At 33.4% G+C, this 26,481-nt stretch overlaps 3 protein-coding genes and 1 long non-coding RNA gene across 9 annotated transcripts; 2 read left to right on the top strand and 2 right to left on the bottom strand.

Moving 5' to 3' along the window:
* Positions 1 to 366: 366 nt before the first annotated feature.
* On the bottom strand, positions 367 to 5,366 carry LOC146901933 (uncharacterized). Its single transcript, XR_015023794.1, has 3 exons — positions 4,918 to 5,366; positions 2,566 to 2,886; positions 367 to 606 (listed from the first exon to the last, which is right to left on the bottom strand). It is a non-coding gene; the product is annotated as an uncharacterized LOC146901933 (long non-coding RNA).
* Positions 466 to 3,055, top strand: LOC146901934 (uncharacterized). 4 transcript variants are annotated; one of them, XR_015023793.1, is made up of 5 exons: positions 466 to 1,027; positions 1,552 to 1,587; positions 1,681 to 1,837; positions 1,938 to 2,275; positions 2,595 to 3,055. XR_015023793.1 is itself a non-coding variant. In XM_085738337.1 (5 exons), exons 2-5 carry the CDS (start codon positions 1,007 to 1,009, stop codon positions 2,066 to 2,068), a joined length of 345 nt encoding a protein of 114 aa, XP_085594463.1. In that variant the 5' UTR covers positions 466 to 639; positions 997 to 1,006; the 3' UTR covers positions 2,069 to 3,055. The 4 variants fall into 4 exon arrangements, 2 of the variants coding, with proteins under 2 accessions (XP_085594463.1, XP_085594462.1); XR_015023792.1 differs by having other exon boundaries at positions 2,384 to 3,055; XM_085738337.1 differs by having other exon boundaries at positions 466 to 639; positions 997 to 1,027; positions 1,938 to 3,055.
* A 5,857-nt stretch (positions 5,367 to 11,223) lies between the features above and the next one.
* On the top strand, positions 11,224 to 24,182 carry LOC146901932 (formin-like protein 20). 3 transcript variants are annotated; one of them, XR_015023791.1, is made up of 17 exons: positions 11,224 to 11,633; positions 12,797 to 13,500; positions 13,585 to 13,806; positions 13,884 to 16,444; positions 16,565 to 16,694; positions 17,248 to 17,319; positions 18,173 to 18,271; positions 18,428 to 18,469; positions 18,948 to 19,028; positions 19,112 to 19,162; positions 19,239 to 19,320; positions 19,678 to 19,772; positions 19,846 to 19,917; positions 20,759 to 20,870; positions 22,161 to 22,229; positions 22,325 to 22,391; positions 23,109 to 24,182. XR_015023791.1 is itself a non-coding variant. In XM_085738335.1 (17 exons), the coding sequence occupies exons 3-17, from the start codon at positions 13,764 to 13,766 to the stop codon at positions 23,264 to 23,266; spliced, it is 3,693 nt and encodes a 1,230-aa protein (XP_085594461.1). In that variant the 5' UTR covers positions 11,224 to 11,633; positions 12,797 to 13,500; positions 13,585 to 13,763; the 3' UTR covers positions 23,267 to 24,182. The 3 variants fall into 3 exon arrangements, 2 of the variants coding, with proteins under 2 accessions (XP_085594461.1, XP_085594459.1); XM_085738335.1 differs by having other exon boundaries at positions 13,930 to 16,444; positions 20,759 to 20,875; XM_085738333.1 differs by having other exon boundaries at positions 20,759 to 20,875.
* Positions 24,183 to 24,736: 554 nt separating this feature from the next.
* LOC146901931 (uncharacterized) lies at positions 24,737 to 26,232 on the bottom strand. The gene has a single exon (XM_085738332.1). It carries the CDS (start codon positions 26,119 to 26,121, stop codon positions 25,147 to 25,149), a length of 975 nt encoding a protein of 324 aa, XP_085594458.1. The 5' UTR covers positions 26,122 to 26,232; the 3' UTR covers positions 24,737 to 25,146.
* Between the last annotated feature and the right edge of the window lie 249 nt (positions 26,233 to 26,481).

Below are 26,481 nucleotides of genomic sequence, written 5' to 3'. Positions count from 1 at the left end.
TCAAATAATAAAACAATATTCATTCAAATAAAACACAACTCCATAAATCTCTCTTAATATAAGAAGAGAAGATGTTGTGGAAAACCTCTTATTGCCCCAGCCTGGTTTATTGACAAATCATCAAAGTAAGGGTAAAGTCTGTCCATAAATTACTTTATTCAACCAAATCACCACAATTAACTAACATGATGTCATCTAAGTACCAAGTTATGTTCTTTGGTTTCATTGCTCTTCAAATTTCTTTTCCTGGTTTCAAGCTGACTAAAACAACTTTGAGGATAGTTTGCTTTTACTTGAAAAAGCAAACTGAGTCATGTCTCAAATCAATAAATATATTTTGTGTACTCTACACATTTACCAACCAAATTTGGGGGCAAGTTTTCAAATTCAAATTTCAAATTCAATCAAATTTAGTTTGAATATATATACAAATGAATCCTCATATACTATCTCTCTCACCATTCTCTTATTTTCATCTTCTCTCATTCAACACATTTCAAAAAATGTTCTACACATGAGTAGAAAAGTGGTAACAGAAAAAGAAGAAATCATGAAGATTTTTTCTATTCTATCATCTTCAAGCTTCAAATACAAAATGAGCAACATCTGCAATAAACACCGAAAACAGGAGAAAAAAAGGTAAGCAACATATTTGTTTCAAATACAAACAACTTCAATATATAACATACCAAAACAAAATTTTCCACCTTGCTACAATAATTATCTTCAACATTTTTAACAAATTTTTAATCTTTTTCACTACAAAATATATATTTGCACAACTATGAACTTTGTCACAATACATCAAAGTAAAACAGAAATAATACTTTGTAGCAACACACTTTTTATACAAGATTCAACACACTATTATCTAAGATTCAATACTCCATTTCACTCATTGTTCTTTTTAAAATAAACTTTTTTTCTTAGCTAAAAAGTATTTTCATTTTTTTCTTCTTCATATTATCATGTAAAACTAACTACACTTTTTTTCAGCTGATTCAACATGACATGTTCTACATCCAAGGTATACAAAACATCATTCATAGTTTTGTATTTCTTTTCTATTACTTTTTCCTTCTTTTTATTGAAAGAAATAAAGAAAGAAAAATAAAATACACATGGCAACAAATAGCAGTATAAAAGAAAAAAGTTTGTAAGATTTAAACCAATGGATAAGGTTTGGTTCTATGCAACAAACTACAAAGAAAGACATTATGCAGAAATAAACTACCTTGATTTTAGTTTGCGGTGCTACATTCAAAAGAGTTCTTATTTTATTCAAAAGATTTAATCTTTTATTCTTTTATTTCTAAATAAAATATATCTATTATGTCAAACAAAAATCTTACAAACATACTTTTATAGATCTATATAGATAAGAGGTCCAAAAAAATATATTATTGCTCTATAAATTAAATCAAGACAATGTCTCTTATGAATTGTTCTCTGATGAATTATTGCTCTCTATAGATATGTTATTGCTTTCTTATATATGTAACTTTTTCTAACCAAGTGGCTACTGAATATGAGCTTCTATCTAATTCCCAGATTCTGCCACTTTCTCAGCTTATCCAGCTTGACCAGGTAGGATTATTGCAAACACCTTTAAGCACCTACTGTCATACATAGTTACTTAACTTCCCATTTTAATCTATACACTTTTTTTGCATTATTCAGATCATTTACTGTGTCACAATTGCTAAAATTGACAAGGTGAATTCGACCAAAAATGGATGGTATCACTTTGTTGACACAAGTGTCCTAAGATTGCTAAAGGCGACAAACCTCCTTATACATGTGAAGATGGTCATAACACTGAGACCGAGATTTTCAGGTATGTTAAATATCTTACACTATCTTCGTAATAATTGTACTAATTTTTACAGTTATGTTGGTTTATCCAATTACTTATCCCATTTATACAATCTTTGTAGGTACAAACTTGAGATGGATGTTTCCTATGATGATGACAAAACTGTTTTTGTCGTATGGGACCGTGAGGTTACTCAAATGTTGGGTTGGGTATTTCGGGTGCGCAACTTCGCATGTACATGATACAGGTTAACTTTCAAGCACTATCACACCCATCTCAAACTTATTTGTTTTCCTACTTAACACAATGTCCAATAATCAAACTTATGTCGAAACAGGCTGGTATTATAAATCGCTTCGAATTTCCTCTCATGATGGATGACCTTGCTGAAAAGACTATGGTCTTTAAGGTGAAATGGCAGCCAAGGTGGAAATCATGTTCAGTTGCCCTAATATTGTGGTACGACTATTATATAAGTTTGTTTATAGGTTAAACTATTATATTTGATGTATCTTTTCAACTCTTTATTCCCCTCACTATAATTGTTTGTGTTTTCCATCGTATAAGGAAGCTGCACCAGAAATTGCAAATCTCGGCACAGATGCTATGATGGACAACATAATTCCTAATCCATCCTCTTCTAATGATGATGTTACCATGACAACTGTATTTCAGTTGTTTAACAAATGAATTAAACATTTACTTTGTGTTATGACCATGTAATGTGAGTATTCAGTTCTTATACTAACCTGGTTTATTGTCATATCTGTCTTTACAGCACGACCTATCTGCATCTTCTGAGTATGACCCTGATGATTTGAGCCAACTTACACCAATCAGTGGCTGAAAAAATGCTGGGCATTCTTTGAGTTGCGAGACTCTTTCTCAGCTCACACCAGGTTCCTTCAATTATGCTGCTGCAGCTGAACCTCATGCTGATGAAAGTACTCCTCATCAGTTTGCTCCAACTGATGTTCCTGCATATGCTTGTGGCCATAACGAGATCACGCCTGCTAAACACTCTTCATCCAAGAGGGTGAAGCTTATCAAACGAGAAGAAATAAAGGAACCTGCATAACGATCATACAGATGGTTAATTAGATTCTTCAAAGTTGTGTAATATGACTTAACTTTATACAGTTCAGTTTGGTTTGATCACTCATGCCAACTGAATCCAGACTTTTACTTATTAACTACGTCTCCTTTTACGTTATATGAAACTTATATGGTTATGGCCTACTCTTAATCTGCAATCTGAATTTCTTAATTATCTTTGTTGTTCCCTTTTTATATCTTCTTTTATACAATACTAAGGTCAATCATGCTATTATGCTTATAAACTACTATATAATGAACATGATCATCTTACATCATTTCAGGTAACATTGTTATGCAACCCTTACTTAACTATAACACTTAATTTTTAATCCAATTATTCCAAAAACTGAAATTTGAGTCACTTAATTCTATTATATAAATTAATTATGCACTTTGTTGCATTGCATTTTTCTCTTATAAAGTGTTAACTCAAGTAAAATGCCTCATGACCATTTTTTGACTAATAATAAAATGTTTCAAATCCCTCTCTTACATTGCTCCTTAAAATACAACACCTATTAACATGTGAAGGACAGATGCAGAGAAAGAAATGAAATAAAGAACCAACTGAAAGAGGCAAACAACTTAGTCTGTTCAACTTTATCATCATCAACCAAAAAGAAAATCTACACTAAGTATACCAAATATTGCAAATAACTAACTTTCCTTCACTATTATATCATTCTCCCTTTTTCTTCTTTCACTGGTTTTATGTATACTTTTTTGTTCTTCTCAATTTTTTCTAACAACCATTTTTCATCATCTCTATTTTGCAGAAAAAGAGTGAACACATGAAAGATAAATGAAACTTCTTTTATCTTCATAAAGGTATGAAGATGATAATGAACTCATTCTTTGGTTGTGCATTGTCTTAAATTTTTTTCCTCTACATATCAAATCTCTAACAAACTATAACATGTTAAATGAAGCTTCTTTTTTTGTAAGATTCTACATGAATGCATAAGAAACAATATACATATATGTTATGTTCTATCGTATATTCTACAACTAGCTAATCAATATCAACATTGTTTTTGTTTTCTTCATCATTATTACAATGAACATGATATAAATGAAATGAGGAATAAAAAGAAAAAGTACATCTTATTACACTGAACTCACCACTAGAAAACAAAAACGAAAAAGGCCAATCTTATTAGAAAAAAAGTACATCTAAGAAGAAATAACATGGATAAACTCACCACTAGACTGAACTCCACTCTTAGATTAGATTTACTTTATTTTTTATAAACTCAGATGATTTGAATTTATATAGATTCATCAATTTTGGATTTCTTTTTAAAATATACTATAATATATGTATAGCTATGATCCCAATTTGTATACAAGTACCATTGATGCTGGAAAACAAAATAAAGAAAAAGGATGTACAAATAAAACAGAGAAAACACCAAATCATATTTAAAAATAGAAGTTGACAATTTTTTTTGTTTCATAAAGATAATTAATGTGTACAAAAAAGACCAGATCATTAAACAAGCAAATTTAAAATGTTACTCTTGACAAAAAAAAATGTTACTTCCATTTCAAATCATAGAAAAAATTTTGGAACAAAATAAAAATTATGAATATTATTATTAGTATTATTATTATTATACCAATTTTTCAGATCTACAAAAAGACAGATCTAAAATGATAAAACAGATAGAAAAGTCATATCTAAAATTAATTTTCTGTTGTTTCTCTTTATCTATATAATAAAGAAATAATAACTAAATTGAAAAATCAGTTTTGAAAGGAAAGGTGAGAAAGATGGCATCCTGATTAGTTTTTTTTTTTTTTTTTTAATTTAATAAAAAGATTAACAGAAAAAGAAAATAACAGACAGTCCATATCGTGGTAACAGAAAATAAAAAGTTATGATTTACCAAAAACAACATTCTTTGTTTTAATTTCTATTTCTAACAACAAAAAAGAATAATATTAGTGTCAGATCTAAAAAATCAGAAACACATTTGTTGATCTACAACAAAATTTCTTACATCTCTTGAAAATAAGCATGTTGAACATCTAATTTCATCTTTTGATTGTTGTTGTTGCATGTATGACGGCGAGATAGAGGGAATTTCTATTGTGGAGATGAATCATGGTGGCCGTACGATGAGAGAGAAGCTGAACTCAAAATTGTTACTTCCCTTGATCTAAATATAAATAAGTGGGTTTTGTAGAGGATGATGAGAGGATAAAGATGACGGTTTTATTTTATGTGTATGGTGGTCGGAGTTTGTTGCAAATGAAGAGAGAAGAGGGTTTTGTGGTGGTTTGTGAGGGAGAGGAGAAGAACGGTGGAACAGGCACAGAGAGAAATAAAGAAAGAGTTCGGTGACTTTTGGCAAATAGAGAATATATTATTTAGGGTTTTGTTATTAAAAGTTATGTATTGGTTTTTTTTATTTTAGAAATATACTGGATCAATTTTTTACATGCCTTGGGCCTAACCATGACAATATCCTTTATATATATATATATATATATATATATATATATATATATATATATATATATATATATTTAACAAGTTATCCTCTTATTTTTTTCATCTATAATTTTGTTTTGGTTTTGAAGAATCATATTTATTCATTATTATGTAACAAATGAATATTACTTTTTGTGAATTTTTTATTAAATGAATCTTTTTAAGAATATTGTTATTTGTCGCACAGTATATTATCGTGAAGCGTTCATGAACTATCCGTGTCCATTGATATTTTTTATTTGTTGTGATGAGTTCGCGAGGAAAAAAATCGCTATAACAGACATTTTCCTTTTTTAACCATAATATAAGTGAAAAGTTAACTTGAAAATTTTTAAAATTATAATTATACACTGAACATGTTATCATTTAGTACAAATTAAAAATAATTATAACATAAGAGACAAGTTGTAGCTGATATAAATTTTCAGATAATTATTAACCATGTAACATGTCATCACTGATATATAATATAAAATATTTGTTATACACGAAACAAGTTGTTACTTTTAACTTTAAAAATTATTATTATACACGGGAGAAATCTTCACTGATACAAATCTACTAACATCTACTTCTACTAACAATATCTAAAAATCAAAGTCCTGCAAACTAATTTTAAAAAAACCAGGATTATACGCGATACATGTTATCATTGAGTACAAATTAAAAATAATTATAACACCGGAGACAAGTTATAGCTGATATAAATTTCCAAATAATTATTAACTATGTGACATGTCATCACTGATAAATATTATAAAATATTTGTTATACACGAAACAAGTTGTTAGTGTTAACTTTAAAAATTATTATTATACACTGGTGAAATCTTCACTGATACAAATTTACTAACATCTACTTCTACTAACAATATCTAAAAATCTAAGTACATCAAAATAAATAAATTAGTGTATAGTTATCGGTGGAAATTAGTTACACATGATCATTATCCGCAATTAATTTTTTAAAAAATAAATTATTCAGTTTTGCTATATAATATATATATATATATATATATATATATATATATACGAGCTCGTGAGGAAAAAAATGTTATAACATGCATTCACCATTTTTTTTAAATCATAATATAAGTGGAAAACTAACTTAAAAATTTAAAAAACCAGTATTATACGCGATACATGTTATCATTAAGTAGAAATTAAAAATAATTGTAACATAAGAGACAAGTTGTCACAGGTATAAATTTCAAAATAATTTTTTTTAGGGTAAATTTTAAAATAATTATTAACCATATGACAGGTCATCGCTGATATAGATTGTAAAATATTTATTATACACGAAACAAGTTGATAAGGTTAACTTTAAAAATTATTATTATACATGGGCGAAATCGTCACTGATACAAATCTTCTAACATCTACTTCTACTAACAATATATAAAAATCGAAATCTAGCAAAATAAATTAATTAGTGTATAGTTAGAACTGGAAATTAGTTACACATGACCATTATCCGTAATTAGTTTTTTAAAAAACAAATAAATTAGTTTCGCTATAATATATATCAATGAGTCGTGATGAGTTCGCGAGGAAAAAACTCGCTATAACAGGCATTTTCCTTTTTTATTAACCATAATATAAGTGAAAAACTAACTTAAAAATTTAAAAACTTAGAATTATACACGGGACGTTTTACCATAGAGTACAAATTAAAAATAATTATAACGAAGGAGACAAGTTATAGCTGATATAAGTTTTCAAATGATTATTAACCATGTGACATGTCATCACTGATATATATTATAAAATATTTGTTAAACACGAAACAAGTTGTTACTGTTAGCTTTAAAAATTATTATTATACACTGGTGAAATCTTCACTGATACAAATCTACTAACATCTACTTCTACGAACAATATCTAAAAATCTAAGTACATCAAAATAAATAAATTAGTGTATAGTTATAGGTGGAAATTAGTTACACATGATCATTATCCGCAATTAATTTTTTAAAAAATAAATTATTCAGTTTTGCTATAATATATATATATATATATATATATATATATATATATATATATATATATATATATATATATATATAAACGAGTCATGAGGAAAAAATTGTTATAACATGCATTCACCATTTTTTTTAAATCATAATATAAGTGGAAAACTAACTTAAAAATTTAAAAAACCAGTATTATACGCGATACATGTTATCATTAAGTAGAAATTAAAAATAATTATAACATAAGAGACAAGTTGTCACAGATATAAATTTCAAAATAATTTTTTTTAGGGTAAATTTTAAAATAATTATTAACCATGTGACAAGTCACCGCTGATATAGATTGTAAAATATTTATTATACACGAAACAAGTTGATAAGATTAACTTTAAAAATTATTATTATACATGGGCGAAATCGTCACTGATACAAATCTACTAATATCTACTTCTACTAACAATATCTAAAAATCAAAATCCAGCAAAATAAATTAATTAGTATATAGTTAGAACTGGAAATTAGTTACACATGACCATTATCCGTAATTAGCTTTTTAAAAATCAAATAAATTAGATTCGCTATAATATATATCAACGAGTCGTGATGAGTTCGCGAGGAAAAAACTCGCTATAACAGGCATTTTCCTTTTTTATTAACCATAATATAAGTGAAAAACTAACTTAAAAATTTAAAAACTTAGAATTATACACGGGACATTTTACCATTGAGTACAAATTAAAAATAATTATAACGAAGGAGACAAGTTATAGCTGATATAAATTTCAAAATAATTATTAACCATGTGACATGTCATCACTGATATATAATTATAAAATATTTGTTACACACGAAACAAGTTGTTACTGTTAACTTTAAAAATTATTATTATACACTGGCGAAATCTTCACTGATACAAATCCACCAACATCTACTTTTACTAACAATATCTAAAAATCTAAGTCCATCAAAATAAATAAATTAGTGTATAGTTATTAGTGGAAATTAGTTACACACAACAATTATCCGTAATTAGTATTTTATACACATGACACGTCATCAGCGATATGGATTATAAAATAATAATTATACACATGACAAGTTGTCATTGTTAAAATTTAAAAGTTATTATTACACATTGGCTAAATCGTCGTTGATACATATTTTAAAATAGTTGTTATAAAGGAGACAATTTGTCACTGCTCATAATTTAAAAATTATTATTATACACATGACATGTTGTCATTGATAAAAAAAATTAAAATAATTATTATACACGAGACAAGTCATCAATGATATAAATTTTAAAGTAATTGTTATACATGAGCCAAATTGACAAGTCATCAATGATATCCAAGTTTTAAAATAAACATTTTACATATGACAAATTGTCACTACTAAAAATGTAAAATTATTGCTATACACGGGACAAATCGTCATTGATTATACACTGGACAAGTCGTTGCTAATGATATTTTGAAATAATTATTACGCATAAGACAAGTTTGAATTTTAAAAGAAATGCACAAGACGAGTTGTCGTTTCTGAAAAGTTACAAAAATATTATTATACAAAAGACAAGACTTCATTACTAATTTTTTTTTTTCGAGTTAATATTTTAATTTAGCAAACCTACTCCAAAATTATATATTTTTTGAGGAAAAAACTCCAAGATATGTTATTATATTTTTTATTTGGAGAAAAAAAAAATATAAGTGGATATTATTGTTGAATCAAAAATATAATACACAAATATTTGGCCATCACATCCAAATTAATTACATAAACTAATAATTAAATTGCATCAAAACTCTTATAAACATTTCATAATTTTTAACAAATAACAAACGTTTACTGTACCCGTGCGTCAGCACGGGTTTGTTACTAGTCATATAATAAAATAGAATTACACCATATATCACATAAAATCACACAAAACATATATTTCACATGAAATCACACACACACACACACACACACACAGATATATATATATATATATATATATATATATATATATATCAAATAAAGTCATATAAAAATATTCACACATCTACTAAAAATAATTAAATAAAAATGGGGCGTTACACCCTCACCTTAGATTAATTCCTGAATCAGCGGCAGCGTTCTTCTTTCCTAAGGTCTTCTCCTCTTCTCTTGACTTTTCTCTCCTCTTCTCTTCTTTCTTGTTCTCCTCTTTTCCAAAAAGCGATTTCCGGTAAACTCTTTCTAACCTAAGCTTCTCTATTTATAATACTAAACGCTCTTCCTAAATTTATTTTGGCCCAACAACTTATTCTTCTTTCTATTCTAACCCCCTTCTTATTTCTCTTACACCTCAAAACTACTCTATTCCTCATAATCTTAATTATTTCTAAATTAAATATATCTCTCCCCCACTTAATAATAATAATACACCAATAACAAATATATCTCTAACAAATAACAAATATATTTCTACACCAAATAACAAATATATCTATAACAAATAACAAAATATCACATAAATCATGTAAATCATACAAATCATATAAATATATTCTAAAACTAATTAAAATAATTAAATAAAAAGGAGGGCGTTACAGAGGGGCCTCTAAAACAATGGGCACCAAATCATCTTGTGTTAGACTATATGCAGCTAACCAATCCGTACATCTGTTTCCTTCACGCAAGATGTGGTTTATCTGCACCTCCCCAGGAAGTTCAATAAGATCTCGTATACGACGAATCAGAACCGGGGTAGCCCCATTAATCTTACAATTACCTGTTACCATGTCCACTAGAAGTTTGGAGTCACTTTCCACAATAAGTTGCGAAAAACCCAGCCTTCGGGCTATCTTTAAGCCCTCATACATGCCTCACATCTCAGCATAAAGAGCATCACATGTTCTAATCTTCCGAGCATAGCCTTTTAGCCAATGACCGTTGGAGTCTCGAATAAGTCCCCCACATCCTGCAATTTCCAAAGACTCCTTATAAGCTCCATCACAATTCAGTTTGACCCAATCTCCATGTGGTCTCCTCCAGCCGATGTAGACAGTGTCAATAATTCGTGACCTTTGTGTTAAGTGAGGATGGTCGCCCCTACCAATGGCTCGAACAAGTTCAAAAATGATATGAATAGGGTCAATAGGCCGATGAAAGTCTTCCTCAAAAATAGATTTATTCCTCCACTTCCAAAGATTCCAACATGTCACTAGAAAGATCGATCGCCAATTCTCCTCATGTGATACGTGCTTCTCATGGGTGAGGTTACTAAAAATCCAATCCCTGCAATTCAAAGAAAAGAAATTAGTAATATAAATTGAGGCTAACAACATATATTTTAACACATATTTTTTCAACATATTATGTTTGATTGATTAAAATGCATACGAGTCTACTAAATTTATATAGACCCCACGTGACTAGTTAAGTAATTTGAATTTTTGTAGTGATAATAATATAAGTTTATATGTTTAAGGAAAACGTAGACAATCACGTCGCAGACCACGTCGAGAGGGTGGCTGCCATTAATCGCAGCTTGTCAAAAACATGCTGTTGTTTGTTTCCACTCTCTCTCTGCACTTTGTTGTTGTTGTTGCAGAAAACAAAAGAATAGAAAAACAAAAGACACAGATAAAGACCTCGTCTAACTTCTCCTTTTCACTCTAGTCTTCTTCTATTCTATTCTATTCTCTCCATTCCCTTTCATTTCACTCTAATCCATTTATTACCCCTCTCTCCTCTCTCTTATTTTATTACCTTTTCCGTCAATTACCAAAAAGGTTTTATTCAACTTTTTTTTTTTTCTTTCCATTTTTTCTAACATACACATACACGTAGCTAAGGTACTTCTTCAACTTCACTTCAAATCAAATCAAATCAAATCAATTCAATTCAATTCAATTTCCTTCTACAATTTCTTACCCTTTTCTCATTTTCCCCCTCCATTTTTATCTCTCATATCCACTTTTCAGAATTCAATTATTTCACCATCTCAATTTATTTCATCTTTGGATCAACCCCACTTTCTACCTCTGAATTCACCATTTCTGGATTATATTGGGGTTTTATCGAACTGGGTATTTGCAAGATCTACGTAATCATTTGTTTAACGCTCAAAGTTTTGATCTTTATATTGTTTCAAACTCAATTACCGGTTTGGATCCGATCAGGGTAGAAACAGCGCCATCACATGGCGCTGTTCAGAAGATTTTTCTACCGAAAGCCGCCGGATCGGCTTTTGGAGATCTCCGACAGAGTTTATGGTCAGTTCCTTTCTATTTTTGCCCCCCTTTACTTTTTTTTTCTTTGAATTTATTTCTTTCCTTCTTTGCATAATTCAGCTTATCAATGCAGGTAACTATATTTCAATTTCATCTGTTACTTTTTTTCAACTATAATTCAAAACCCCAACTCAATTTCATGTTTAGAAGCTATATTAGTGAATTTTAACTGATAGCATTTTCAACATTTGCTATGCTAATGTGTCACAACAATGTGGATATTCCCTCAACTTAGGGAGGGTTTTGATTGGCTTATTTGAGTTTATATATTGATATTATAAGCTTTTTATGATTATTTTAGTAAGTTCAAAAGCAACTTATAACACATATAGGAAAAAAATTAACCTTTTCTTTTTAACATTTGTTATAGAAACAGTGTATGTAAGCTTATACATAAGCGCCTATACTATAAGCTGGAAATAAGATATTTATCCAAGAAAGAAACTTGTTTTCTCTCTTGCTTGCTCTATAGGAAATTAGTTACTCTTGGATATCCCAATGGTCATTTATAAATTAGGATTGCTTATTACTCCATGAAGTTTGGAAGATTTTTTAAATTGAGACTATTGTCCTCTTGCGACATTATGTGCTTGTCTGGATTAGTTTATTTAAGCTTATCTACTGACATAAGACAAACGCTTGTGCGACTATTTGAGAGAACTTATGAAATCAACTTATGACACGTTCACAATCTATTTTCAGCTTATTTTTATTAAGTTCTCCAAGATAGTTTATGGAAACAGCTTATAGCTTATTCGAAAACAATTTAATTTTTTGTTATAGAAACAACTTATAGTGTAAGTGCATGTCACACGTTAAGCGCTTATGCTTTAAGCCGCAAATTAAGTTGTTTATTCAAACATGGCCTATATTTTGGTAGCTGACTTGCAAGCTGTAACAGTTGTTTTTTTTTTTTTTACATTATAGGGAAGATGGTAGAATGAAATGACTTCCTATGTTAATTTTTAGTTGTGTAGTTTGATTTATTTATTTATTTTTTTAAGTTTTACATCCCTCTTTGTTTAGCGTTTTTGAATTTCCTAACTTATTAAAATGGAAACAAATCGTGAATAACTTTTCTAGTTTTCTGCTACTGCTTTGCTATTTCCTTATGTTTTAACTTTTTATTATGTGTTTTTATGTAGTTTTTGATTGTTGCTTCTCCACGGACGTCTTGGAAGAAGATGAATACAGAGTTTATATGGGGGGAGTTGTGGCTCAGCTACAGGATCACTTTCCAGATGCTTCTTTCATGGTGTTCAACTTCAGAGAAGGGGAGAGACGCACTCAAGTCTCAGACATACTTTCTCAATATGATATGACAGTGATGGAGTACCCTCGGCAATATGAGGGCTGTCCTCTTCTGCCTTTAGAGATGGTCCATCACTTTCTTCGATCAAGTGAAAGCTGGTTGTCTGTGGAGGGGCAACAAAATGTGCTTTTGATGCATTGCGAAAGGGGGGGTTGGCCTGTGCTGGCGTTTATGCTAGCAGGTCTTCTGTTATTCCGGAAACAGTACACTGGCGAGCAAAAGACTCTTGAAATGGTCTACAAGCAAGCTCCCAGAGAACTACTCCACCTTTTAACTCCGTTGAACCCACAGCCTTCTCAGTTCAGATATCTTCAGTATATTTCAAGGAGACATCTGGGTTCTGAGTGGCCACCATCAGAAACACCCTTGTATCTGGATTGTTTGATTCTTAGAGACCTTCCATTATTTGATGATGGAAAAGGTTGCAGGCCTGTTGTGCGTGTTTATGGCCCGGACCCTTCTAAACCTGCCAATAGAAGTTCAAAGCTTCTTTTTTCAACCTCAAACTCCATAAAGCATGCTCGACACTATCAGCAGGTGCCATATAAATTTACCTTATTGATACTTAATTGTGAATTCATTATATCGAGAGTTTGTTCTTAAAATAAATTTTCATCACAGGCAGAGTGTGTGCTTGTGAAGATTGATATCCATTGTCGTGTTCAAGGAGATGTGGTTCTTGAGTGCGTGAATTTAAATGAAGATTGTACTGGCGAGGAGATGATGTTTAGAATCATGTTCCATACTGCATTTGTGCGGTCAAATATATTGATACTGAGCCGGGACGAAATTGATATTTTATGGGATGCAAAGGATCAATATCCCAAGGAATTCAAAGCAGAGGTAAGTACTTGTCATTCTTCTGCAAAAACCTTTTTCTTGAGTAGTAGGAGTTGAACCCATACTCATATCTGTATCAGGTGCTTTTTTTGGACGCTGATGCTGTTATACCTGATCTAAACACAGTAACGGTGAATAAAGATGCAAATGAGACAGAAAGTCCTGATGTAGAAAGTGCTTCACCTGAGGAATTCTATGACATGGAAGAGATTTTCAGCAATGTGATTGATGCACAGGAAAGTAAGTCAGAGGATGATTCTCATACTTTTCATGACAATGCAGTGGATGATGAAAATCGTAAAGTGATCTGGAGGGAGGATTCAGATCCTCTTGCTTTTCAGGATTGCACACTAGATGATGGGATTAACAAACAGGTTGGAAAGATGGATTCCGGTATTAATGGTGTGAAAGATATCTCTGTTGATGATGTTAACTACAAGTTCAATGAGAGCATGGATTCAGATCCTCAGGCAGTGAAGGACATTGCCATGGACGATGGAGAAATTAAGTCAACTTCCACTGCCATCACTTATAATATGACGATACCTCTGGAAACAAAGGAAATCACGGAGGATGCTGATCGGGGATTGGCAACTATACATGAGAAATGCGATGAAGGTGACGAAGCGACAGAAGAGGAATTAGATTACAAGGAAGGGAAGCCTATGCCTGATAGTTCCAAACAAAAATCAGGCAAACTACTTCCATCTACTGCTAAGAAACAACTTCCATCAAACTCAAAGCCAGGAGATACTGTTGGAAAACAAAAGATTAAAGAAAACCCTGCTTTTCAAGTGAAACAAGCTAAACCAACTGCAGTGTTAAGGTGGATTCCTTCTAACAAGGGTTCGTACACAAATTCAATGCATGTATATTATCCACCTACAAGGATTAATAGTGCCCCTGCTGGACTGTCAAATTTAACCACTTCAAAGGAGAAAACGGAAGATAGCAAAGCAAGATCTTTATCTGCTCCTTTTGGTTCTGGAGTAGTTGTTTCCGCTGACATGAAAAATGACCTGAAAAGTCGGAAGGTGGGCGCATCGAAATCTTTTGGCCACACAGTATCAGAAATTGGTGCAAAATGTCCACCATCACCACTATCAGTTAAAGAGACATCACTTAAGCCAGCTGCTCAGGCACAAGAACAGAGGTCAGAGCAATTGCTACAGCCTCCCCCACAGTCTCCTCCTCCCCCTCCTCCTCCTCCGCCACCACCACCACCACGTGCTATAGGCGACTCTTCACATTATTTTGGACCGTTAACGCCACTAGCAACACCATCTTCTGTGGGTGGAAAGGGATCCACTGCACCACCTCCGCCACCACCTCCACCGCCATCGTTAACATCATTTAGTAGACAAGACATTAAAGTGAATTTACAGGCTGCAACTTCTCATCCACCTCCACCACCACCTCCACCCTCCTGGAAGTCTGTGGCTTCATCAATAGTTGGAGAGACTTGTGGTTCTTTACCACTCTCCCCGCCTGCTCTTTCCTTTGCAAGCAGTGAAATTGCATCAAAATTTTCTGAAGTGCTTACTGCAGTGTCCCCATCAAGGCCTCCTCCTCCTCCACCACCACCACCACCACCACCAATTCCCCCTCCAAGGTACGAAATTTCAGCCATTCCTCCACCACCATCAACAGTACCTCCTAGAAAGCATGGAATTTCATCAATTCCTCCTCCTCCCCCTCCCCCCTCATTTTCTACGTCTTCAACAAACATGTCTCCATTCTCGCCACCTCCAGTTGTATCTCATAAAGCTCTACCCCCACCGCCACCCCCACCTCCACCACCCTTTGCTAATTCATATACAGGTTCACCTACACCACCTCTTCCTCCAACTCCTTTTTGTAAGGCTCCACCACCTCCGCCTCCACCTCCTTTTACTAATGCTCCACCACAACCACCTTTAACTAAAGCTCCACCTCCACCACCACCACCTCCTCCTTTTACTAGTGCTCCACCAACACCACCCCCACCTCCTCCACCCCCTTTTAGTACATCCCAGTCCCCACATTCTCCTTTTAGTGGAGCTCCACCACCCCCACCACCACCTCTTCCTCAGTCAGGTGGATCCCCACCTCCACCTCCACCTACTCCAATGTCCAGAGCCCCTCCACCTCCCCCTCCTCCAATGTCTAGAGCCCCTCCACCTCCCCCTCCTCCAATGTATGGCTCCCCTCCACCCCCACCAATGTCCAGAGCTCCTCCACCTCCACCTCCTCCAATGTCTAGAGCTCCTCCACCACCTCCTCCAATGCACGGAGCACCACCACCGCCGCCGCCTCCTGGTGGTCAAGGTCCGCCTCCTCCTCCTCCTCCCGGTGGTCGAGGCCCACCTCCTCCCCCTCCTCCTGGTGGTCGAGGCCCACCTCCTCCCCCTCCTCCTGGTGGTCGAGGAGGCCCACCTCCTCCACCTATTCCTGGTGGTGCACCTCCACCGCCTCCACCCTTGGGTTCCAAAGGGGCAAGTGTTGGTCCTGCACGCCCTGGTGCACCAGGGCGTGGATATGCACGTCCTGGTGCGGTGGCACCCCGTCGATCCTCCTTAAAGCCTTTGCATTGGAGTAAGGTTACAAGGGCATTGCAAGGAAGTTTATGGGAAGAATTACAAAGACACGGAGAACCACAAACGTAATTATTGTCTACTCTTTCATGTGCTTTTTTTTAATCATTTAAATTTTATATAATTGTACACTGTTTTCTTATCTATATTCCCATGTTTGTAATGACTGATTTTGTGTTCTTTTCTAGTGCATCAGAGTTTGATGTTTCAGAGCTAGAGAAGCTTTTCTCTGCAAATGTTCCAAAACCTACTGATTCAAGTAGCAAATCTGGAGGGAGGCGCAAGTCTGCTGGATCTAAACCTGACAAAATTCAATTGGTATTCTTCTATATGAACATTAATGAATTATTTTTTTGAGGGAAAACATTAATGAAATTTAATTTTTGAAATAAGGTATCGTGAGAGGTTATTTAATGCTATTCATTTAATCTTTCCTTCTAGAATTGTAATTTACCATGATTTGTAGCTTTACTTCGTAAAAGCTTTCTAAAAGGAAGTGCTCTTCAATGTCACTTCAGTTCATTGATCTGTTATCTTCAATTGTATACTTTTCTTTAGTTTTAAGTTCAATGATCTATTATCTTCAACTGTATACTTATCTTTAGTTTTAGTGTGTAAAAATAAAAATATCCAGCTTATCTTTAGTTTTTTGATCTATTATTGTCCCTTCAGTTCATTGCCTCTTTTATTTATTAAAAAGTTGTAGTGCTTAAAGTTTTATGAATGATAAGGTGCATAATGATATTGATTTTTACCTGTCGGTGCTTAAAGGCAATATTTGTTAGAAACTCATTGACTTGATCTTTATTTGGGGCTTCCTTATTAACTTTTACTTATCAATAACTTTTGTATTTGTGTTATTGATGGGTAGGTTGACCTAAGGAGGGCCAATAATACGGAAATCATGCTAACTAAGGTTAAGATGCCACTCCCTGATATGATGGTAAGCTGATATTTGGATTTCATCTATTTTGTAATTATGCTAGATGAGTGATTTAAATCACAACATTTTATATTGAAAATAAGTATTCTTTTGCAAGAAGCATTGCACTGAAAATAACTATTTTCATTTGCACTCCATGTAGCCGCCGACCCCACTTAGTGGGATAAGGCTTGGTTGTTGTTGTTGGATAGCAGGGCTGTCTCAACCAATATTGAGGCCTAAAGCAAACTCTAAGAATGAGGCCTTTTTAATAAAATTCATATTTTATGTAAAAAAAAAAAATTCAGGCTTTTTGAGATGCAAAATCATTTAGTAAATTATCATAATCTATTTCATTAAACATTTCTTTTTCAGTAGATAATAAAGTCAACCCAAGAGATAATTGTGAGACAAAGAAAGACAGTGCACAAACCTTAAAAAAGGAGTGTGAATCGCAACATTGATAAAGGAAACTAAAAACATTAATTGTAGAAAATTGCAATGTATCGCAAAAGACACATAATATTAAGCATAATTAAGGAGTTTGAATCACAAAATTCAAACTTTCATGGAAACTACAAATGTAAAAAATTGTTGCTATCTCATTACTAGTAATTATATATACATATGTACTAGTTGATAAAAATTAAAATTTGGGGCCAAAAGCAAGGGCTTTACTGGCCCAATGGTTGAGACGGCCCTGTCGGAAAGTTATATGTTAATAATATAAGTCGCTGATAGAAGATAATAATATTTCCAGTATCTTTTTTCACGTCATATCTGCTACAAATTTCTTACTTATGAAATCTCCACCTGTAATTTTCAGTGGCGAATATATATGTATTGTTTCTAACATGTTGAAATGAATACTCAGGCTGCAGTACTTGCTTTGGATGACTCGGTATTAGATGTTGATCAGGTGGAAAATCTCATTAAGTTTTGTCCTACCAAAGAGGAAATGGAACTTTTAAAGGTGGCGTTTAACAACTTCGTCCATACTTATTTTATCTCGTATTGACAATTAATAGTTCTAGTTTGATGCATCTGCTTTTACACTAAAATGCGTCCTCCTCCTACTCTGATTTGTTTGCTTTGCTAATTTTGATTCCTCCTGTTTATAATTGTTTAGGCATACACTGGCGACAAGGAGAGTTTGGGAAAGTGTGAACAGGTGTGCAATGATTTATTTTAGTCATTGCATTATATGAGATTGTTAATGAATAGAAATTGTTTAGTAACATTATATGGCGTGTCTTTTGTGGCATATCGTTAACTGATTGTTATTAATAGAAAGTGTTAAGTAACACATTTGGTTTGTTTGTTCAGTTTTTTTAACATTGATTTCGAAACAATATGGAAGGAGGTGGGAGGAATGATGACTGAATAACGTAGCCATCTAAAAAAACTATAATGCATATGAATTTAAAATTTACCCATATACTTTTTTTTTATAAGCTACTTGTCAGTTTGATTGACACTGCTTGGTTGCGCTTGTGAAAGGAAAAGTGATTTAGCATTTACAAATCCCCATTTTTCCCTTTAGATGTTTGATTATAAACCAATTCTTTTGGTCTTTGTTGATTTTAATTCCTATTATATATATTTGTTTTATAATTATAATATGTATTAAATTTATTTGGTTGTTTCAGTTTTTTTTGGAGCTGATGAAGGTGCCGAGGGTGGAGTCAAAATTAAGAGTATTTGCTTTCAAAATTCAGTTTCAGGCTCAGGTTTGGCGGTGTTTGTAATATTTTTCTTTGTTTTGTGGATTCAGTATTTTCCTTAATGTTATCATACTTTCCTCTTTATGCAGGTTACAGAATTTAGGAGGAGTTTAAACACTGTGAACTCTGCCTGTGAAGAGGTACTTTGCTTGTGCAACTACAACCATTATGCTGTTTGTATTTCTTTGACCTTATGCATTTTTTTCTTGGTTTAAGGTCCGGAAATCTGACAAACTGAAAGATATCATGAAGAAAATTCTTTTTTTGGGTAATACATTGAATCAGGGAACGGCAAGAGGTAAGTCTTTTTCAGCTGTGGCAATTTCTTTTTTGAAGGAAGTTGTGGCAATTTCTTATCATTATTCGTTTCTGGACATGGTAGACGTGGGCTTGATGGTGCTAGCTTTATTTTTAACACTTAGATAATCACTGGCTGTTCCTATTTGTTGTTAGAAAAACTTTATATGATTCTATTAGTATTTGGATCCTCTCATGTTTGTCATGTTCATCATCTCACCATTTAAATTTATCGAACCCCACTTATATATTTTTGAATTTGTTAAACCCAATGAATTTTAATGGCTCCATTCTATTAGATCTTATCGAATGTATTATGCCATGTTTATTTTAATATCAAATGTTTTCATTTTTGCAGGATCTGCAGTTGGATTTAAGTTGGATAGTCTTTTAAAGCTCACCGACACTCGTGCTTCTAACAGTAAGATGACACTAATGCATTATCTTTGCAAGGTATGAGTTACTGAGTATCAATTGCAATAAACCAGTATATCATTTGGTTGCTAACCCTTTTTCCTTTTTCTAGGTGCTAGCTGAAAGGTCGCCTGGACTCCTTGATTTTCACAAAGACCTTGGTAGTCTAGAAGGTGCCTCTAAGGTGATGATTTATTTTGGTTCTATATAGCCCAGAAATCTGGTTTCACTTTTTCTCTTGCTTGTAAAATCGAACACTTAGCACATTCCTTCCTGTTTTAATGACTAAGAAATAACTGAGTTTTAGAAGCCGATGAGCAGGGAAATGACTAAAAAAAGATCAATTTACCTCTTTCAATCATCATCAAAGCTCAACCTTTGAGAAAAAAGTTCATCCCTCATATGGCTGTTTTTTACCTGCATAAAAATTCATGGGGCTTTGCAAAATTCTTGCATACAGGGTATTTAGTTAATTTTGTGTTTTATGGGAAAAATGCAAGCCGACTTGAATAGAAAAAGACCAAAAGAGTCATATAAAGTTTTATGGGTAAGCTGCATTGACCAAAATAGAAAAAAGACCAAAATGCAAATAATTTCCTTCATTTTTTGGCATACTGGCAAATATCCCCTTTGGTTTCAAATTTGTAATCTACTTAAAATATAAGTGCAAAATATTCATGTCAACCATAAAGTATGCAAATTCAGAAACCTTAATTTGAAAATGCAATTGTCAATAATCACAAAGTCTAGAGAAATTTCACCTAGGAGTATGCATGCTAGATTAAGTTCTGGCAAAATCCTTTTCATTTGAACCATATTTCTTTTTCCTTTAATAATTCTTAATGGATCCAAGGGGTTATTTTCTGGATGTTGAAAGCACCCCTGATTTACTTATTGGTCAAAGTTGAAATGGCTATTTGCATTTAGCCAAAAGGAAATACTGTTGGGATAGATAGGACTATACCTTTTAGGTATTAGGTAATGATATTACAATGTGTATTGATTGGAAACATGAATTCTTTCAGATACAATTGAAATCATTAGCAGAAGAGATGCAGGCAATCACCAAGGGATTAGAAAAGGTTAAACAAGAGCTTGCTGGTTCGGAAAATGATGGACCTGTGTCCGAAGTTTTCTGTAAGGTGTTTATCTTTTTTTTTTTTCATTTTTATTTTATTTTTATTTCACACTCTTGATTCTTGATTACATCAGTAACATAAGAACAGTGACAAAGAAAGTTCAATTTCTAAAATAATTTCAGAGTACTGGTTTTCCTGCACGATGGATGTAGTTAATTGTTTAGTTATGACAACTATCATAATCAATTAATATTTATTTTTTAAAAATATTAAATTAATAATTACGGTTGTACCTGGGTAGTTCATGCTTGATCTGTGGATTTGCTGGCTCTGGCTGTTTTTTTTTTTTTTTCATCGTATCTTGTTTTCTTCATTGTATTCAATTGTTTTCAATTAGATTTTTCATCTCAATATCCTGAGTTGCAAAATTTACATTTAATCTAAAATTATCCAATACGGTTTTTGTATTGGCAGTTTTGGAGGTTACAAGACTCAATTACTTTGTTTTTGGGTTATAAAGGCCTAGATAATGTTACCAATTCTAGAAATGTGTGTTTGTACACCTATTTCTAGACCGGCGATGTTGTATGGTACGGAGTGTTGGGCAGTTAAGAACCAACACGAGAATCAAGTAAGCGTAGCGGAGATGAGGATGCTGTGTTGGATGAGTGGTAAGACTAGACGGGATAGGATTAGGAATGACACCATTAGTGAGAGAGTTGGGGGTAGTGCCTATAGTAGAAAAGATGGTAGAAAGTAGACTTTTAGGTGGTTTGGGCACGTAGAGAGAAGACCTGTAGTCTGTAGATGATGTAGTACAAAGAGTAGATCAGATGGAGGAGAGCAGATCAGAAGAGGTGGAGGAAGACCTAGAAAAACTATAAGAGAAACTATTAGGAAAGATTTAGAGTTTAATGAGTTGGATCCAAATATGGTTTATGATAGAACATTAGGCGTAATTTGATCTATGTAGCCCACCCAACTTAGTGGGATAAGACTTGATTGTTGTTGTTGTTGTGTTTGTACACCCAAAAACATAACAGAGCTCCTTATTTCTTTTCAGAAACGAAGAATATCTTAACTCTTCTCCAAAATTTTAATGCCAATATGCCTATGGAATCGTGTGTTTATCATGCCCTTGTTGTTGATCAATAGTGATGACAAGCTAAATATAATCTTTATATGTTTCTTTTGTCCACATAACATTATCTGTGTCAAAAAAATGGAGATTGAGATCTTTGATTTTCTTTTATCAGTAATAAAGTTTTCCATCATATTTCATGGGCTAATCTGATTCTACTTTATATGCTTTATTATCTGGTTTACATTTTTTTAATGTTCTGTTCAGACATTGAAAGAATTCATCACCATATCTGAGTCAGACGTGGCAGATCTACTAAACTTATATTCTATGGTGGTAATATTCTTAACCATCCGTTTGGTACATTAAACACCAATACAGAGAAACAAAATGATTGAGTAGTTTGAGTTTGACTGACTGTATATGGCCAGGGTAAAAACGCGGATGCACTTGCACAGTATTTTGGCGAGAATCCTGCTCAATGCCCATGTGAACAAGGTAAGTTGATCATTAATACATATTCATGTTGTGGTATGACATGTGGCTGTTAGTTTTGTTTATTTTTCAGATTGTAGTTCATTAAAAGCATTTAACTGATGTTGGAATGGAATGAACATTTTAGTGACCTGTTGCATTTATGGTTGGGACAAGTGTGCATTATTGAGGAAGCACACTTGTACTTCTTTATTTTTAATGTTTCATACAGAAACTGCACCGAGGCTTTCTATTGGGTGATAGGCATGGTAATTAGTTGTTGAATTGACAGAAATGCCTCCCCTCCTTGGTTCTCTGTGTCAGCACTGGTGCAAAAGAATGGAAAGGTAGAGATGAGAGAGAACAGTCAAGGAATATTAAAATGAATATAGGGGAATCTTTAAATGGGAGGATCAGTGCTGTTAAATAGTGGCTATAGTAGAGCTATGGCGTAGCGGAATTGGAACTAGTTGCTATTGTTCCGCGATACACTGTTTAGTAATTAGCACAAAATGTTGTCAAATAGATGCTGTAGGGGCAATGCAGCACTGTTGTGTAGCAGAATTTGAACTAACCACCATTTTCTGCGATCTGCAATTGACAACACTGGAGGTGTGAACTGATAGAAGTTTCATCATCCATCTGTGATTAGGTTTTGTTTGGAAAGTGTAGTGACATGTTCTCTTGTCTATTTCTAGTGCTAAAGCTAACTTGTTTTTGTTGCTGGTTTATTCATTGCAGTTACTGCAACTCTATTAAATTTTATAAGGTTATTCCGGAAAGCACATGAAGAGAATTGCAAACAAGCAGAGTTAGAAAAGAAGAAAGCCGAGAAAGAGGCTGAAACGGAGAAGGCTAAGGGCGTTAACTTAACAAAGAAGAGTGCAAAAGATAGTTGATGACTGGGTTTTCTGCTCCTTTGCTCCGACAACCTGCTCTTACCGAAGAACAGGAATCTACCCATGCAAGGGTAAGGCTTCTGAGGCCAGTTATGACTTATGAAGCTCCTCTTTCGACAATGATGACATGAAAATGAGCCTTCTGAGCTTATCTTTCGAAGGTGGACTAGCAAATTCATCCACATGGGGATCTTGAACATTCAACAAGCTTATGAGTTCATTTTTTGATGGAATGCTGTTGGATCTTTCCCGCAGAGGTTATTCCAAATGGGTCTTTGATGGAAAGCTGTTGGATCTTTCCCGCGGAGGTTGATCCTTTTTGTCAGAAGACTAGTTTTGATTGAGGTTATTCCAAACTGGTCTTTGGATTGTTGGATCTTTCGCACGGAGGAAATTAAGACACGCCGCAGTGGATGCTTATCCTCCAATGATTGCTACGAAAATGATGGATCCAATTCATCTCGTGATGGTTCGAGAAGAGATTTGTGTAGCAGAGCATGCTTTCTACTGTTGTAGAACTAGCATTGACCTGCATCATTCGTTTGGCTTATTTTGTTGGCACCAGAGCAGAAGCTTTCTGGATTTGCAAAGCCCTGCACTGTAGTACCTTGAAACCCTTGTACAAAGCACTAACCCTATCCTTTAGGATCCAATTCTTTCTCATTAACCTAGAAATTAGTTATCCTTTTTATGGAGATTTTGGTAGGTATCATCCAGAAAATGTTGTATAGGTATCAGGTTAAGAGAGAATAGAAATCAGGTCAATGTATTTGTAACTGTAATATATAAGTGAAGAGGTCTGATTAGAAATTAGAAATTAGAAATGCAATGCACGTTTCATTTTTCTTGTGAAATACAATGATCAAGTGTAAAATGTTACTGTAACATTCTGTTGTACACGAAAAGAAATTCTTAATTTGCACGTTTTCCTTATATCTTGTCAGTTGAACTCACGTATCCTAATGACTGAATAATATTCCAAGAGTAGTGAATGACATTTCCCTTTCTGCCATTACCGACTCAAGGTCTTTAACTTCCCCGCGGATTAACCAGTTGTTATTTTAGTATTTTGGACCTAATGCTATTTTATAAGCTTAAAGTGTAGTGCCAAACACAAATGCAGTTCAACTGAATAATTACAATTCAGTTTTTTCTGCAATTAAATGTAAATTCCATTTTTTTGGCATTTGATCTCAATGATCCTCTTGATATTTGACGCATGGACATATAACTGGTCTGTAGCATTTTCAAGGTGAATTAATTGGCTTCTACTATAATGCTTAATGCTTAATGCATAATATATTCATCATAGGGTGTTGGCTTGGGTGTTGGCTGATGTTATTCTTTTACCTCAAACTTTGTTGTAATTATTTGCTATTTCCTCCAGCATACCTTGTGATGGAGGGATAGCATGTGGGTTTAATATATCTCATTTTGATTTGTTCAAAAAAAAAATATATTCATCATAGGGACCGTAAAATCTTTGGATTTTTATTTAGTTAGAAACACACCAGTAAACCATAGTAACTCATACACAATAAGGCAATTAACATTGTCACGTGTCTTATTCACACTGGAAAATATTACCAATCTACAAAGTAAAACTTGTATAATCAAAATACAAAGTTTAACAGAAATACATTTATATAAAACACTGCTGTATATGAATTCCTCTAGCTCCTTGTCTTCGCACATAAGTAAGCTGAGGTTGCTCAATCGAAACTCTTTATGCTTTCAATGTTGATCGATTTCCTTCGAACAACGAATAAATTTGGTAAATACCTGCTATATACCTGTTTATAACAACCAGTGGCTCCTTTTTCAAGAAGAAAAAGCCTTGACCAAATTAATGAAATACTACTTCCTGTTACTATTACTAATTATGGTAGTTCTTCGAAATTCTTGTTGCCAATGTAACCATAATTGTCCACTTCTTGAAAATGTTTGTCCTCCTGACCAATGCATGATTCTCCTGTCTTGAAGCTTTTGTAAAACAAGCAACTCACAATTGTGTCAAGGATGATGAAGATTGAGTACAAGTATGCAATGAAAATCCCCTCTAAAAGCACAAAAGGCCTTGCCTTTCCAACAATGTGATATTCCCTTACAATTCTGAAGTGAAACAAGGCTTCAATAGCAGCCAAGGCAATATTAACAGGAAGTGCCAAGAACAAAGCCATTGATGTCTTTCCCCTTATCAAGATACAAGCTTTAAGAATCGCCGAGTATCCACCATGTCCTTCCATACCAGATAGAACAAGTGACATATTGCATATCACAAGTGCATTGGCAAGAATCACAGAAAAAAGAACTGCCCCGGTCGCTGACATGAAGAGGAGGAAACTAGGCGAAGAGTAGCCAAGTGTTTCAACAAAGCTGAAAGCCAAAAACATAATACAAAAAGAAGTTGCATTTGCTGAGATAATCAAGAAACAGTTGCAGATATAGGTGTGGAAGAGTGGCTTGTAAAGTGCTATTATCGAAGAGAATGAAGGTGGCAAAGATGGTTTATTGTGATTGAGTTTAAGTGCTTGAATTATGGATGCTTTTGCAATCAGAAGGACAGTTAGTGTGAAAGGGAGTGAAAAGATTGAACAAGTGATTGTTTGAGAAACCTTGAGGTTAAGAATGTTGAACAATAGAGAATAGGAAGGAAATCCTGCAGCATCAAAAAGAGTCCTTAAACGGTTATAAATTTGAGGCAAAAGGGATGAAGGAGAAGGAACAAAAGCTTGTGAGATGAGTATCGAAGCAGAGAAAGGAAAAACAAGAAAAGCTATTGATGAAGTGAAATAATGATAGTTTTGGAGAAAACTATGAATTGATCTTCTTAGAATCTTGCATGAAACTTCCATGTTGGAGTTTGAATTATTTTTGCTTCTTAGTTCTAAGTTCTAACCAAGGTAGAATAGTAAACTATGCAATATTCATGTATACAAAGGATTTGAATGTGATGAGGTATTGGTGTTTCTTTTTATGTCTTAGTTTTTCTTAAATGGGTTTGTTCTTTGTTTTGGAAAAAGGTTGGTTGGAGAGATTAAGAGTTGGTGTTTTGGATGAATAGATAGGCCAACAAGAAGAAACTAACGACTTTGTATAAGGTGAAGTTGTTTGGACTTTGTATTTACCTTAGTTTTTGGACACATTGTGTGTATAATGATAATCTCTTTGTGTTTTACGAACCACAAGCATATTAGCTGGTTTGGTTAGAAGGA

The sequence above is a fragment of the Medicago sativa genome, chromosome 8 (genome assembly GCF_051527215.1).
Source record: "Medicago sativa cultivar Bolivia chromosome 8, Bolivia_mono, whole genome shotgun sequence".
Lineage (NCBI taxonomy): Eukaryota > Viridiplantae > Streptophyta > Magnoliopsida > Fabales > Fabaceae > Medicago > Medicago sativa.
This window is presented reverse-complemented; position numbering and strand designations above follow the sequence as displayed.

What these genes read in the sequence shown, in the direction of transcription:
- LOC146901934 (XM_085738337.1), top strand. Translation starts at nt 1,007, where the DNA reads ATGACATGTTCTACATCCAAG. An exon ending in TGACATGTTCTACATCCAAG is followed by an intron (nt 1,028 to 1,551) that starts GTATACAAAACA and finishes TCTAATTCCCAG; the next exon opens with ATTCTGCCACTTTCTCAGCT. An exon ending in ACTGAGACCGAGATTTTCAG is followed by an intron (nt 1,838 to 1,937) that starts GTATGTTAAATA and finishes CAATCTTTGTAG; the next exon opens with GTACAAACTTGAGATGGATG.
- LOC146901932 (XM_085738333.1), top strand. Translation starts at nt 11,561, where the DNA reads ATGGCGCTGTTCAGAAGATTTTTCTACCGAAAGCCGCCGGATCGGCTT. An exon ending in ATGCTCGACACTATCAGCAG is followed by an intron (nt 13,501 to 13,584) that starts GTGCCATATAAA and finishes TTTTCATCACAG; the next exon opens with GCAGAGTGTGTGCTTGTGAA. An exon ending in TAATGCATTATCTTTGCAAG is followed by an intron (nt 19,773 to 19,845) that starts GTATGAGTTACT and finishes TCCTTTTTCTAG; the next exon opens with GTGCTAGCTGAAAGGTCGCC.
- LOC146901931 (XM_085738332.1), bottom strand. Translation starts at nt 26,121, where the DNA reads ATGGAAGTTTCATGCAAGATTCTAAGAAGATCAATTCATAGTTTTCTC.